The sequence below is a fragment of the Haliaeetus albicilla genome, unplaced genomic scaffold, assembly GCF_947461875.1.
Source record: "Haliaeetus albicilla unplaced genomic scaffold, bHalAlb1.1 scaffold_173, whole genome shotgun sequence".
In the NCBI taxonomy this organism is placed as follows: Eukaryota; Metazoa; Chordata; class Aves; order Accipitriformes; family Accipitridae; genus Haliaeetus; species Haliaeetus albicilla.
The window spans coordinates 1-14,517 of record NW_027212426.1 but is presented as its reverse complement, the minus strand read 5'-3'; the positions used below and the strand labels follow the sequence as shown (position 1 = coordinate 14,517).

General features: G+C 66.5%; 2 protein-coding genes and 1 non-coding gene across 4 annotated transcripts in view; all 3 read right to left on the bottom strand.

The window, feature by feature from the left end:
- Positions 1-10,717, bottom strand: part of POLD1 (DNA polymerase delta 1, catalytic subunit) — a 30,743-nt gene extending 20,026 nt beyond the window's left edge. The window contains exons 1-11 of one of the 2 annotated variants that reach the window (XM_069777792.1): positions 10,660-10,717; positions 9,556-9,746; positions 7,755-7,862; positions 7,387-7,527; positions 6,490-6,615; positions 6,116-6,284; positions 5,403-5,644; positions 4,864-5,030; positions 3,612-3,716; positions 2,584-2,724; positions 1,324-1,434 (exon numbers count right to left, since the gene is read on the bottom strand). In XM_069777792.1, coding sequence (XP_069633893.1) covers positions 1,324-1,434; positions 2,584-2,724; positions 3,612-3,716; positions 4,864-5,030; positions 5,403-5,644; positions 6,116-6,284; positions 6,490-6,615; positions 7,387-7,527; positions 7,755-7,862; positions 9,556-9,745 — 1,500 coding nt within the window. In that variant the 5' untranslated portion in view covers position 9,746; positions 10,660-10,717. The remainder of the gene's footprint in view (positions 1-1,323; positions 1,435-2,583; positions 2,725-3,611; positions 3,717-4,863; positions 5,031-5,402; positions 5,645-6,115; positions 6,285-6,489; positions 6,616-7,386; positions 7,528-7,754; positions 7,863-9,555; positions 9,747-10,659) is intronic. The other variant, XM_069777793.1, reaches the window with a different exon arrangement.
- A 702-nt stretch (positions 10,718-11,419) lies between these two features.
- Positions 11,420-13,971, bottom strand: RPS9 (ribosomal protein S9; the record flags this gene model as incomplete). The annotated part of the gene is given in 5 exon segments (XM_069777791.1): positions 11,420-11,483; positions 12,470-12,555; positions 12,557-12,654; positions 12,657-12,703; positions 13,691-13,971. Coding segments are annotated over 4 exon segments (456 nt in total), but the record flags the coding sequence as incomplete, so codon positions are not given.
- On the bottom strand, positions 11,565-11,659 carry LOC138684077 (small nucleolar RNA SNORD88). Its single transcript, XR_011323528.1, has one exon. It is a non-coding gene; the product is annotated as a small nucleolar RNA SNORD88 (small nucleolar RNA).
- Positions 13,972-14,517: the final 546 nt, after the last annotated feature.

Genomic DNA, 14,517 nt, shown 5'->3' with positions numbered 1-14,517 from the left:
TGTTGGGGACACAGGGGGACACGTCAGGGACATGTCAGGGACACGGGGGGACATGTCAGGGACATGGGAGGACATGGAGCGACATAGGGGGGATATGGGGGGAAGGAATCCTTTGGGCAGTAGATGGCCAGCTGGTGCTGTGTCTGCTCCGACCCATTCTGGGAACATTGGGGACACGTTGGGGACATGTCAGGGACATGGGGGGACACGTCAGGGACATGGGGGGACATGGAGGGACATAGGGGGGACATGGGGGGAAGGAGTCCTTTAGGCAGTAGGCAGCCAGTCGGTGCCACGTCTGCTCCGACCCATTCTGGGGATGTTGGGGACATGTCAGGGACACGGGGGGACATGTCAGGGACATGGGGGGACACGTCAGGGACATGGGGGGACATGGAGGGACATAGGGGGGACATGGGGGGAAGGAGTCCTTTAGGCAGTAGACAGCCAGTCGGTGCCACGTCTGCTCCGACCCATTCTGGGGATGTTGGGGACAAGTTGGGGACATGTCAGGGACACAGGGGGACATGTCAGGGACATGGGGGGACATGTCAGGGACACAGGGGGGACATGGGGGGAAGGAGTCCTTTGGGAAATAGACGGCCAGACGGCGCTGCGTCTGGTCCGACCCATTCTGGGGATGTTGGGGACACGTCAAGGACATGGAGGGACACGTCAGGGACATGGGGGAAGGAATCCTTTGGGCAGTAGACGGCCAGATGGCGCTGTGTCTGCTCTGACCCATTTTGGGGACATTGGGGACATGTTGGGGACACGTCAGGGACACGGGGGGACATGTCAGGGACATGGGGGGCATGAGGGGACACATCAGGAACATGGGGGGAAAGAGTCCTTTGGGAAATAGACGGCCAGACGGCACTGCGTCTGCTCCGACCCGTTCTGGGGATGTTGGGGACACGTCAAGGACATGGGGGGACACGTCAGGGACATGTGTGGGACATGGGGGAACATGTCAGGGACATGGGGGCGACATGGGGGGACATGGGGGGAAGGAATCCTTCGGGCAGTAGACAGCCAGACGGCGCTGTGTCTGCTCCGACCCGTTCTGGGGATGCTGGGGACACGTTGGGGACACGTCAGGGACACGGGGGGACACGTCAGGGACACGGGGGGACACGAGGGCACACGTCAGGCGCATGGGAGGGGACATGGTGGGGGGGAACATGACACAATGGGACCCCCCCCAGACCCCTCAGGCCCCCTCTGGACCTGCCAGGTCGGTGACGATGCTGTGGGGCCTCCTGAGACCACCCCACCCCCCCCAAAAAACCTTCAGGACCCCCCCAGGGTGTCCCCCCCCACCTGGAGGTCGGTGATGATGCTGTGGGGCACGTCCTCCTTCTGCTCGTGCAAGAAGTGGAAGCTGACGGCGTTCAGGGTGTAGGAGCGGAGCTTGTGGTCCCGCAGCAGCACCTGCGCAGGGACCCGCTGCACCCCGCTGCGCCCCAACAACACCCCTGCACCCCAACACCCCCACTGCACTCCCACTGCGCCCCAACACCCCCCCACACACCCCCTCTGCACCCCCACTGTGCCCCAACAACCTCCCCTGCACCCCCACTGCGCCCCAATACCCCCCTGCGCCCCAACACCCCCCCTCTGTGCCCCAACACCTCCTGCACCCCAACAACCCCCCTACACCCCAACAACCCCCCTGCACCCCCTCTGCACCCCACTGGACCCCAACAACCCCCTGCACCCCCACTGCGCCCCAACACCCACCCCGTACACCCTCTCTGCACCCCCCTGCACCCCAACAACCCCCCTGCACCTCCTCTGCACCCCACTGGACCCCAACAACCCCCCTGCACCCCCCCTGCGCCCCAACAACCCCCTCTGCACCCCCACTGTGCCCCAACACCCCCCCACCCACCCCCCTGCGCCCCAACACCCCCCCTGCACCCCCCTGCGCCCCAATACCCCCCCACATCCCCTCTGCACCCCAACACCCACCCCGTACACCCTCTCTGCACCCCAACAACCCCCCTGCACCCCCTCTGCACCCCACTGGACCCCAAGACCCCCCCCCTGCACCCCAAGACCCCCCCCTGCACCCCACTGGACCCTAACATCCCCCCGCAACCCCACTGTACCCCCCTGCACCCCACCACCCCTGCTGCACCCCAAAATCCACCCCCCCAGCACCTGCAGCAGCTCCAGCATCACCCAGAGCCCCCCATGTCCCCCCCAAAGCCCCCCCATGCCTGCAGCATCACCCAGAGCCCCCCATGTCCCCCCCATACCTGCAGCATCACCCAGAGCCCCCCATGTCCCCCCCCAGTACCTGCAGCAGGTCGAGGGTCACCTCTGTGTGTCCCCCTGAGCCCCCCATGTCCCCCCCAAAGCCCCCCCCATGCCTGCAGCATCACCTAGAGCCCCCCCGTCCCCCTTCCAAAGCCTGCCCCATACCTGCAGCATCACCTAGAGCCCCCCATGTCCCCCCCAAAGACCCCCCCATACCTGCAGCATCACCTAGAGCCCCCCATGTCCCCCCCAAAGACCCCCCCATACCTGCAGCATCACCTAGAGCCCCCCATGTCCCCCCCAAAGACCCCCCCATACCTGCAGCAGGTCGAGGGTCACCCTCCCCTCGGCGCTGACCACCTTGCTCTCCCGCCGGCCCAGCTGCCGGGACTGGAACGCCGAATCCCGCACGACCGAGCGGCGCATTCGGATGCGCCCCAAGAAAGGGAAGGAGTTCACCTGGGGGGTGTGTGTGTGGAATTGGGGGTCAGGGGGGCCAATTGGGGGGTGATGGGGGGGCTGGGGCAGGAGCTGGCGCCGGTGGGGAGCGAGAACCCGACCAAGGACTTTGCTCATGGGGGAGGTTGGGGGGCAGGGGGAGGTGGGACATCTGTGGGGCAGGTTAGGGGGCTGGGGGGCAAGTTAGGGGGCTGGGGGGCAGGTCAGGCAGCTGGAGGGCAGGTTAGGGGGCTGGGGGGCAAGTTAGGGAGCTGGGGAGGCAAGTTAGGGGGCTGTGAGGGGCAAGATAGGGGGCCACGGGGGCAGGTCAGGGAGCTGGGGGGCAAGTTAGGTGGCTGACGGGCAAGTTAGGGGGCTGTGGGGGGCAAGTTAGGGGGCTGGGGGGCAGGTCAGGGAGCTGGGGGGCAAGTTAGGGGGCTGGGGGGGCAAGTTAGGGGGCTGGGGGGCAGGTCAGGGAGCTGGGGGGCAAGTTAGGGGGCTGAGGGGCAAGTTAGGGGGCTGGGGGGCAGGTCAGGGAGCTGGGGGGCAAGTTAGGGGGCTGGGGGGGCAAGTTAGGGGGCTGGGGGGCAGGTCAGGGAGCTGGGGGGACAAGTTAGGGGGCTGAGGGGCAAGTTAGGGGGCTGGGGGCAGGTCAGGGAGCTGGGGGGCAAGTTAGGGGGCTGGGGGGGCAAGTTAGGGGGCTGGGGGGCAGGTCAGGGGGCTGTAGAGGAGATCCCAGGGCAAGTTAGGGGTCTATGGGGAGGTTAGGGGGCTGTGGGGCAGGTCAGAGATCTGGGGGGCAGGCTGGGGGGCAGGTTAGGGGTCTGGGGGGCAAGTTAGGGGTCTATGGGGCAGGTTAGGGGTCTGGGGGGCAGGTCAGGGGTCTGTGGGGCGCGGGGGGGGGGCACCTTGAGGACTTGGGCGCGCTGCAGCAGGTAGGGCAGGTCGAAGTTCTGGATGTTGTACCCCGTCACGATGTCGGGGTCCACGATCCGGACAAACTCGGCCCATGACTGTGGGGGGGGGTGGCACAGGGGGGGTGTCAAGGGGGCCCCTAAAACCCCCAGGGGCCCCTCAGACCCCCATAACGCCCCCAAGGACTCCTCAAAGCCCCCCAGGGACCTCCCAGGACCCCCAGAGACCTCCTTGAGCCCCTCCTCGGGCCCCCTGAGCTCCCAAGACCCCCCTGAGAGCCCCCCAGGACCCCGCCAAGAACCTCCTGGAGCCCCCCCCAGGACCCCCGAGACCCCCTGGACCCTCCAAGAGACCCCCGAGACCCCTGAGAGCCCCCCAAGGACCCCCTGAAAGCCCCCCAAGGACCCCTGAGAGCCCCCCAACCACCTCCTGGTGCCCCCCAGAACCCCCAAGAGACCTCGTGGAGCCCCCCAGGACCCGCAAGAGCCCCCCTGGACTCCCCAAAAGCCCCCCAACCCCCTCCTGGAGCCCCACAGGATCTCTGAGAGCCCCCCAAGGGACCTCCTGAAGCCCCCCCAAAACCTCCTGGAGACCCCCCAGGACCCCCGAGAGCCCCCAAGGTCCCCCAGACACCTTCTGGAGTCCCCCAAGGGACCTCCTGAAGCCCCCCAGGACCCCCGAGAGCCCCCCAGGATCCCCGAAAGCCCCCCAGGGCACCTCCTGAAGCCCCCCCAAAAACCTCCTGGAGACCCCCCAGGACCCTCGAGAGCCCCCAAGGACCCCCCAAGACCTTCTGAAGTCCCCCGAGGGACCTCCTGGAGTCCCCCAGGACCCCCAAGAGCCACCCAAGGACCTCCTGGGGCCCCCCCAAAAACCTCCTGGAGACCCCCAGGACCCCCAAGAGCCCCCTAAGACCCCCCTGAAGACCCCCCAGGAGCCCTGAGAGCCCCCAAGGACCCCCCGAGACCTTCTGAAGTCCCCCGAGGGACCTCCTGGAGTCCCCCAGGACCCCCAAGAGCCACCCAAGGACCTCCTGGGGCCCCCCCAAAAACCTCCTGGAGACCCCCAGGACCCCCAAGAGCCCCCTAAGACCCCCCTGAAGACCCCCCAGGAGCCCTGAGAGCCCCCAAGGACCCCCCGAGACCTTCTGAAGTCCCCCGAGGGACCTCCTGGAGCCTCCCCAGGACCCCCAGGCCCCTCCTGGAGCCCCCTCCCTACCACGTCCGTGTCCCCCCCCCAGCTGACCTGGAGGAGGTCTTGCTCCCGCTGGAAGCTGAGGACCTGGGAGCCGAGGATGGGGGCGCAGGGCAGGAGGGTGAAGACGGTGCGGAGGAAGGGCTCGCGCTCCCCCTGCCGCAGCACCACCCCCGCCACCTGGATCACGGGGTCCCGCTCCGCTTCGGGGAACACCCCTGGGGTGGGGGGGACACGGACGGAAGTGGGGGGGGGACACGACACGAACATCAGGAACCCCGACATCGACCCTGCGCCCCGACGTCCCCGTCCCTCCGCGCCCCAGCGTCACCTCCGCGCCCCGACGTTCCCATCCCTCTGCGCCCCCACGTCCCCCCATCCCTCCTGTGCCCCCCCAATGGCCCCGTGTCTCTCCTGCCCCCCCCAAAGCCCCCCCATCCCTCCTGTGCCCCCCACATCCTTCCTGCACCCCCCAACATCCTTGTCTCCCTTCTGCCCCCCCCAAATTTCCCCATGTCCCTCCTGTGCCCCCAATATCTCAGTGCCCCCCCTGACCCCCCAGTGTCGTGTCCCCCCCCCCCGTCTCTCACCCTTGCGGCCGGCGCACTCGATGTCGAAGCTGAGGATGCGGAGGGGGGGCAGGCAGAGCCAGGGCCCCTCGGGGGGGTGACTCCGCAGCTCCCCCCAGCTCACGTCAGCCTCCAGTTGGCATAAGGAGGCTGGGGGGGGGCTGGGGGGGGCCCCGGTGATGGGGGGGCCCCCCCGCAACCGATACTGGTCCTTCTCCACCTCCACCCAGCAGCACCCCACCAGCCCTGTGTCCACCATGAACCTGGGGAGGGGGGGGAAAATGGGGAGATTTTGGGATGGGGGGGCAAGACTGGGGCAGTTGAGGGACCCCAGGGGGCAAATAAATGGGGACCTCAGGGGGCAAATGGGGGACCCTGGTGGGGCAAATGGGGGATCCCAAGGGGGAGATGGGGACCCTGGGGACAGATGGGGGACCCCGGGGGGGCAAATGGGGGACCCCAGGGGGAAATGGGGGGCCCTGGGGACAGATGGGGACCCCAGGGTGGTAGCGGAGACCCCAGAGGGGCATAGAGGGGACCCCCAGGGCAAGCGAGGACCCCCAGGGGCAAGTGAGGACACACCTGGGGGCAAGTGGGGGGACCCCCGGGGGCAAGGAGGGGACGCCAGGAGGGAGGTGAGGGCTCCAGGGGACAACTGGGGGGGCCCCAGAGGGCAATTTGGGGACCCCAGGGGACAGTTTGGGGACCTGGGGTGTGTGTGGGGGGGTCCCTACCTGATCTCAAAGTCGATGTTGGCCTCAAAGGGGGGCGCGGGGTGCACCCCCAGCCCCCCCCAGCGCAGCCCCTGCTCCAGCAGCCGCCGGGCGGGGGCCACCAGGCGAGGGAGGGCCAGGACCACCCGCACGAAGAGGGCCAGTTGCCCCCCCTGGTACCCCAACATACCTGGGGGGGGGGAAGGGGGGGGGTCAGCAGCCCCTCACAGCCACTTAGGGGGCTGCTTCTACCCCATAGCCTGGCTGTGGCACAGTTTCCCCCATGCAGGACACCCCCAACCCCCCCCACGACCCCCTTGCTTGCCTTGAGGCGGTTTGGGGGGGGGGGTTTTGGGGGGGCTGGGGGAGTTTTTGGGAGGGGGGGTGTCACTCACTCTGCTTGCGGCACAGCTCGAGGGCCAGCACGGCCTGGGTCAGCCCCTCCTTGTTGCCCCGCAGCTCCCGCAGCAGCGCCGAGTCCAGCTCCCGCTGCAAATCCCCCAGGTGCTGCGCTTCCAAACCTGGATGGGGGGGGGGGAATGGGGAAAGGGGGGGGGACCATGGGAACCCCACCCTGGGGTGGGGGGGGGGGCAAGGGAAGGGGGTGGCGGTGGGCATTGACCCCCCCCCCCGTCACCCTATGGGGAGCACAAGCCTTGTACGAGCCAGTACAGAATCCACAGAGGCAGCTGGCTGGGGAGGGGGGGGGATTTGAGGGGTTTTGGGGGGGCTCGGGGGGGGGTGCTCACTGGGGTGGGGTCCAGGGAGGTGTGAGGGGGGGATTTTGGGGAGCACTGCCCCCCCCCCGCACCCCATGGGGAGCACAACCCTTATATGAGCCAGTAGAGAACCCACAGACGCAGCTGAGGGATTTTGGGGGGGCTCAGGGGCTTGGGGGGGGGCAGGATGGGACTGGAAGGGGTTTGGGGTGGGTACTCGCCGAGGGGGGGACACCAGGGTGGCATGGGGGGGAAATTTTGGGGGGCACTAACCCCCATACCCCACGTGGAGCCCAATCCTTGCATGAGCCAGTAGAGAATCCCCAACTGCAGCTGGGGGGGGGGGGTGTGGGGGGGGGCTCAGAGGGGTTTTGGGGGGGCCAATGGGGCTTTGGGAGGTGTTGGGGGGATTTGGGGCGGGGGGCACTAAGTCCTCCCTACCCAATGAGGAGCACAACCCTTATACGAGCCACTAGAGAATCCCCAGATGCCGCTGGGGTGGGAGTGTGGGGGGGATTTTTAGGGGTCCGGGGGGGGGGGCGGAATTTTGGGGGGGGGGTTTCCATGACTCACCGGGGGGTCCCAGGACGTAGAAATAGGGGGAGAAGCCGTGGACGTGGAGACAGACGCTGTTACCGGCCGCCGTCACCCCGAACATACGGAGGACGGGGACGGGGCCCTGGGTGGCCCCCGGCATCCCGGGGAGGGGGGACCCTGCGGGGGGGGGACACACACACACGACACACGTGACACAGCTGGGTCACCCCCCCCCCCAAACTGGGGAGACGGGGTGGGGGGGGGAAAAAGGGTCAAATCCCCCTCTCCCCCCAGTATGGGGGTGTTTGGGTGCCCCCCAGGTATCTGGGCGCCCCCCCCAGGGCTCCCATGGGTGCTGGGGGGGGTCCCCATGGGTGCTGGGGGGGGTCCCTATGGGTGCTGACCGATGTAGTGGTCGATGTCGAGCTGGAGGAAGCAGAGGGTCTCGGGGGGCTGCGGGGGAAGAGCCGGGCGCCGCCATTTGGGGTTCACCTCCCCCACAAACTGGCTTCCTGGGGGGGGGGGGGGGTCAGAGCCTGTCCTGACCCACGGCGCCCCACGGAACCCCCATCCTGCCCCCCAGCACCACCATTGTGCCCCCCAGCACCCCTACCCTGCCCCATAGCACCCCCAGCACCCCTATCCTGCCCCCCAGCACCCCCACCCTGCCCCATAGCACCCCCCAGCACCCCTATCCTGCCCCACTGCACCCCTATCCTGCCCCACAGCACCCCACTGCACCCCCACCCTGCCCCATAGCACCCTCCAGCACCCCTATCCTGCTCCATACCCCACTATCATGCCCCCCAGCACCCCTATCCTGCTCCATACCCCACTATCATGCCCCCCAGCACCCCTATCCTGCCCCCCAGGACCCCCAGCAACCTTACCCTGCCCCCCAGCACCCCATCCTGCCCCATAGCATCCCCCAGCACCCCTACCCTGCCCCATAGCACCCCACTGCACCCCCACCCTGCCCCATAGCACCCCCCAGCACCCCTATCCTGCTCCATACCCCCCTATCATGCCCCCAGCACCCCTATCCTGCCCCATAGCACCCCCCAGCACCCCTATCCTGCTCCATACCCCCCTATCCTGCCCCATAGCACCCCCCAGCACCCCTATCCTGCCCCACTGCACCCCTATCCTGCCCCACAGCACCCCACTGCACCCCCACCCTGCCCCATAGCACCCCCCAGCACCCCTATCCTGCTCCATACCCCCCTATCCTGCCCCATAGCACCCCCCAGCACCCCTATCCTGCCCCACTGCACCCCTATCCTGCCCCACAGCACCCCACTGCACCCCCACCCTGCCCCATAGCACCCCCCAGCACCCCTATCCTGCTCCATACCCCCCTATCCTGCCCCATAGCACCCCCCAGCACCCCTATCCTGCCCCACTGCACCCCTATCCTGCCCCACAGCACCCCACTGCACCCCCACCCTGCCCCATAGCACCCCCCAGCACCCCTATCCTGCTCCATACCCCCCTATCCTGCCCCATAGCACCCCCCAGCACCCCTATCCTGCCCCACTGCACCCCTATCCTGCCCCACAGCACCCCACTGCACCCCTACCCTGCCCCATAGCACCCCCCAGCACCCCATCCTGCCCCACAGCATCCCCCACCACCCCTATCCTGCCCCATAGCACCCCTACCCTGTCCCATAGCACCCCACTGCACCCCCACCCTGCCCCATAGCACCCCCCAGCACCCCATCCTGCCCCATACCCCCTATTATGCCCCCCAGCACCCCTATCCTGCTCCATACCCCCCTATCATGCTCCCAGCACCCCCCAGCAACCTTACCCTGCCCCCCAGCACCCCATCCTGCCCCATAGCACCCCCCAGCACCCCTATCCTGCCCCATAGCACCCCTATAATGCCCCCCAGCACCCCTACCCTGCCCCATAGCACCCCACTGCACCCCCACCCTGCCCCATAGCACCCCCCAGCACCCCTATCCTGCCCCATACCCCCCTATTATGCCCCCAGCACCCCTATCCTGCCCCATACCCCCCTATCATGCCCCCCAGCACCCCTAACCTGCTCCATACCCCCCTATCGTGCCCCAGCACCCCTATCCTGCCCCCCAGCACCCTTACCCTGCCCCCCCAGCACCCCATTCTGCCCCCCAACTCCCCCAGCCTGCCCCATAGCACCCCACAGCTCCCCTAATCTGCCCTCCCCATCCCCACTCACCCAGGGGCTGGCTGTCGGGGGCCGGGGGGGGCTCCTCGGCCGCCCTCTCGGCCGCCAGCTCGGCCTCCAGTTCCTCCAGTTGCGCCAGTTCTTCCTCGAACTGGGAGGGGACCCCTGCCCCCTCCGGAGCCCCCCGCAAGCGCTTTGCTTGGGGGGGGCCCCCAGGCGTCCCTGGCCGCTTCCCCTCCATCCTGCAGGGATAAGGGGGAGACGGGGTTGGAGGGGGGCCCAGCGCACCCCCAGGGACCCCAAAACGGTGGGGACACCCCCAGCCCCTCAGAGACCCCCCCCAGCCCCTCAGAGACCCCTCAGAACCCCCCCCAGGCACCTTCGGCTCCTCAGGAACCCCCCTCAAGTCTCCTTTAGTCCCTCAGAGACCCCCCCGATGGCGGGGACCCCCCCTCAGCTCTTCAGAGCCCCCCTCAGACCCTCAGGGACCCCCCCCAGCCCCTCAAGGAACCCCCCAGACCCTCTTATCCCCTCAGAACCCCCCCCAGGACCCTCCACGATCCCGGGACCCCTCACAGACCCCCCCCCGATGGCGGGGACCCCCCCTCCGCTCTTCAGAGCCCCCCTCAGACTCTCAGGGACCCCCCCCAGCTCCTCAGGGAACCCCCAGACCCTCTTATCCTCTCAGAGACACCCCCCCCGGACCCTCCACGATCCCGGGACCCCTCAGAGACACCCCCCCGACCGCGGGTCCCCCCCCCAGCCCCTCAGAGACCCCTCAGGACCCCCCCAGACACCTTCAGCTCCTCAGGACCCCCCCCAAGTCTCCTTTAGTCCCTCAGAGACACCCCCCCAGGACCCTCCACGATCTCGGGACCCCTCAGAGACCCCCCCCGACCGCGGGTCCCCCCACAGCCCCTCAGAGACCCCTCAGGGACCCCTCACTCCCTCAGAGACCCCCCCCTAGGCCGCGGGGTCCCCTCAGCCCCTCACGATCCCCTCAGTGACCCCCCCCCAGCCCCTCAGGACCCCCCCAGACGGCGAGGACACCCCCTTAGACCCCCCACAACCCCTCTTCCCCCTCCCAGGACCCCCCTGGCCCCCTCAGGACCCCCCAAAACGGGGGAGCCCCCCGCCCCCCCCGGCCGCGCTCACCCCGCGGAGGACGCGTTCTCCCGCCAACAGCGAGGGGGGCGGGGCCAGAGCGCGGTTCCTCCCCGGAGGCGCGCATCCATTGGTTGACGCCCTGACACGTGACGCAAAGCTTCCGGCGCATGCGCGCCGCCATCTTGAGTGTGGCGGAAGGCTGCCCTTCCCTCCCGTGCGGGCGGGGCCACAAGCGCTCCCCAAATTTGCGCCCCCCCCCCCCCCCCAAACCCAGCGTTGGGGACACCCCAAAGGACCCAAACACCCGCCCCGCACCCTAAATTGAAGCCTGGACCCCCCCCAAAGTTAGGACACCCCCCCCAAAAACTGCCCCCCCCTCCCCAAATCCCCCAAGATTGGGGACCCCCCCAAAACTGAGGGGTCTGGATGATGCTTCCCCCCCAAAAAACACCTCTGGGGGGCCCAGGCATCCAGATCCACCCCCCCAAGATTAGGAGGTTCCCCCAAATCCCTGAGATTGGGGACCCCCCCCAAAAAAAACCCTCCAAGGAACCCAGGCACTCAGCCCCCCCCTCCTAAAACTGAGGGGTCTGGATGCCCCCACCCCAAAATTGGGGACCCCCCCAGCAAAAATTCCTCTGAGGAACTGAGGCATCCAGATACCCCCTCCCAAAACTGAGGGCTCTGGACTCCCCCCAACATCAGGGAACACCCCCCCCAAAAAATTTGGGGGACCCCCCCAAAAGCTCCAAGGAACCCAGGCACCCCCCCCCCGCCATGACCCCCCCACAAACACAAGAGACCCCCATAAGACAACTCCATTTATTGTCATTAACCCCCCCCAGGAGACCCCAGTGTCCATGAGCTGGGACCTGGAAAAAGAAAAAGGGGGGGTTAGTGGGGGACCCCCCCCCAAAAACCACACAGCCCCCCCACCCCTGCAGCACCCCCGGGGCCCCCTCAGACCCCCCCGGGGTGTCAAGGCCCCTGGGGGGGGCACAGACATCGTCAGGGGGTTCAGCGCCCAGTGCTGCCATCATGGGGGGCCCCAAAACAACACCCCCCCCCAAAACAACACCCCAGCTCCCTCAGCACCCCAATCTCCCCCCAAAACCCACTCCCCATCCTAAGACCCCCCCCAGCACCCCAAAACCCCCCAGCACCCCCAAAAAACCCTGATTCCCCCAAAAACCCCAATTCCCAACTCTGCCCCAAATCTCCTCCCCACCCTAAGACCCCCCAGCACCCCCAAAAAACCCTGACCCCCCCAAAAACCTCCAGCACCCCAAAATACCCTTGACCCCCCCAAAACCCCCAAGCACCAAATTCCCAACTCTGCCCCAAACCTCTTTCTTACCCTAAGACCCCCCCAGAACCCCCTGACCCCCCCAAAAACCCCCAGCACCCCCAAGAACCCCCTGACCCCCCAAAAAACCTCCAGCCCCCCCAAAAAACCTTGACCCCCCCAAAACCCCAATTCCCAACTCTGCCCCAAACCTTTCCCACCCTAAGACCCCCCCAGCCCCCCCAAAACCCCCAGCACTCCAATTCCCCTGATCCCCAAAAACCCCCCAGCCCCCCAAAACCCCCCAGCACCCCTAAAAACCCCCCTGAGCCCCCCAAAAACCTCCAGCACCCCAAAAACCCTTGACTCCTCCCAAAATCCCCAATTCCCAACTCTGCCCCAAACCTCTTTCCCACCAGGACCTCCCCAGCACCCGCAAGCCCCCCCCAGCACCCCCAAAACCCCCCTGACCCCCCCCAAAACCTCCAGCACCCTAAAAACTCTTTACCCCCCCCCCCCCAAAGCCCCCAACCCCTCCATCTCCCAGCCTCTTCTTCCCCCCATTGCTCTCACCCCCAGGGGTCCCCCCCCAATTTTGGGGGGTGGGTTGTTGTTGGTGTGGGGGGGGCTCAATCCTCCTCCTCGTCCTCGCCCCCCCCCCGCGCCCCCCTGCCCCTTTTTGGCGTTTTTACGCTTGACGCGGCCGGGGCGGCCCCCCCCGTAGGGCGAGCGCAGGGAGAAGTCGATGTGTTTCTGCGATCCAGCCGCACGATGAACGACGGGATGTTCACCACCTGCTTCCGCACCCTGCGAGGGGGGGGACACCCCAAAAAATTAAAAAAAAAAAGAGGGGGGTCAGCACCCCAAAAAATCACACCAATATTCCCTCCCCCCCCCAGCACCCCGACCCCGTTGCAGGGAGATGCTGCCCTGGGGAACGGCACCTAAATGGGGAGGGGGGGGAGCGTCAAAAACAGGGGGGGTCCTCAGGTTTAAGGGGGGGCCCCCCAACATTTAAGAGGGGTCCTGGTTTAAGGGGGGGCCCCCCAACATTTAATGTGGGGGGGGTACGTGGGCATGGACCCCAGCCCCTTTGCAGGGTGCATGGCTGTGGGGAGACTTGGGGTGGATGGAGAAGGGGGGGGGTAAAGGGGCACAGTAAGCGGGTGCAGACCCAAATGTGCCCCCCCCCAAAATTGGGGGGGGGTGTTTGGCAGCATGTGGCCCCCCCATATTTGAGGGGGGTCACCCAGGTGTGGACCCCAGCCCCTTTGCAGGGTGTCTGCAGTGAGACTGGGGGGGATGGATAAAGAAGGGTGGGTGTAAGAAGCAAAATATGGGGGTGCAGACCCAAATGTGCCCCCCCAAATTTAGGAGGGGGTGTCTGGCAGCGTGTGGCCCCCCGAGATTTGAGGGGGGGGTCACCCAGGTGCAGACCCCAGCCCCTTTGCGGGGTGTCTGCAGTGAGACTGGGGGGGATGGATGAAGAAAGGGGCTCTAAGAAGCAAAGTAGGGGGGGACAAAAGGCAAAATGGGGGGGTGCAGACCCAAATGTGCCCCCCCAAATTTAAGGGGGGGTGTCTGGCAGCACGTAGCCCCCCCCCAAATTTGAAGCAGGAGGTGTGTGGGGGGGTTACCTGTCCTTGGACCCCGTCCCCTTCGCAAGGTGTACGGCGGAGCCGCAGTGAGCCTTGCCGACCTCGCTGTGGGGGGGCCGACCCTCACGGCAGTTTTATTTTGGGGGGTGGGGGGGCTGCTCCCCCCCCTCAGTGTTTTGGGGGGAGCGGGACCCACCGAATGTGGCGCTGGCGGATGAGGACGCGAGCGTGGTGGATGGATTTGGCCAGTCCCAGCTTGAAAACCTGAGTCTGGAGCCGGCGTTCGAGGAAATCCTCGATTTTCAGCCCCAAAATGTAATCGAGCTTCATCTTCCCCTCGTCCAGCACCCCGATCCGCACCAGCCGCCGCAGCAGCGCGTTTCCTGGGGGGGGGACACGACACGGGGGGGTCGGAATGGTGAGAAAGTGAAGGGGAAAGGGGGTGAGGTGGGGCAAAGTGGGGGGGTGAGAATGGCAGAAGGGGGGGCACAGGGGGAGGAAAAAAAGGAGGGAGAAAAGGGGGGGTCAGAATGTAAAAAAAGGGGGTGAAAATGTGAGGAAATAGAGAAAAAGGGGGAACGGAAGGAAAAAGGGGGAACAAAAAGGGGGGTGAGAATGACAAAGTGGGACAAAGCAAGAAAGGGGGTCAGAATGTGAGGAAACAGTCAAAATGCGAGCAAATGGAGGAAAAAGGCTTGAGAAGGGGCAAAGTGGGGGGGTGAGAAACAGGGGAGGGGAAAATGGGGCAAAATGGGGGGGGAAGGGAAGAAATGGGGCCAAAAGGGGGTCAAAATGTGAGGGAAGGGGGCCAAAATGGGGGGAAATGGAGGGAAAAAAGGGTGAAGTGGGAGAATAGGGGGGCGTGGGATGAAGACGGGATGATGGTGGAAAAATGGGGGGAGCAAAAAAAGAGTGAGAAAAGGGAAAAGGGGGAGCGCAGGAAAAAGAAGGGGAAAAGGGGGAGCGCAGGAAAAAGAAGGGGAAAAGGGGGAGCGCAGGAAAAAGAAGGGGAAAAGGGGGAGC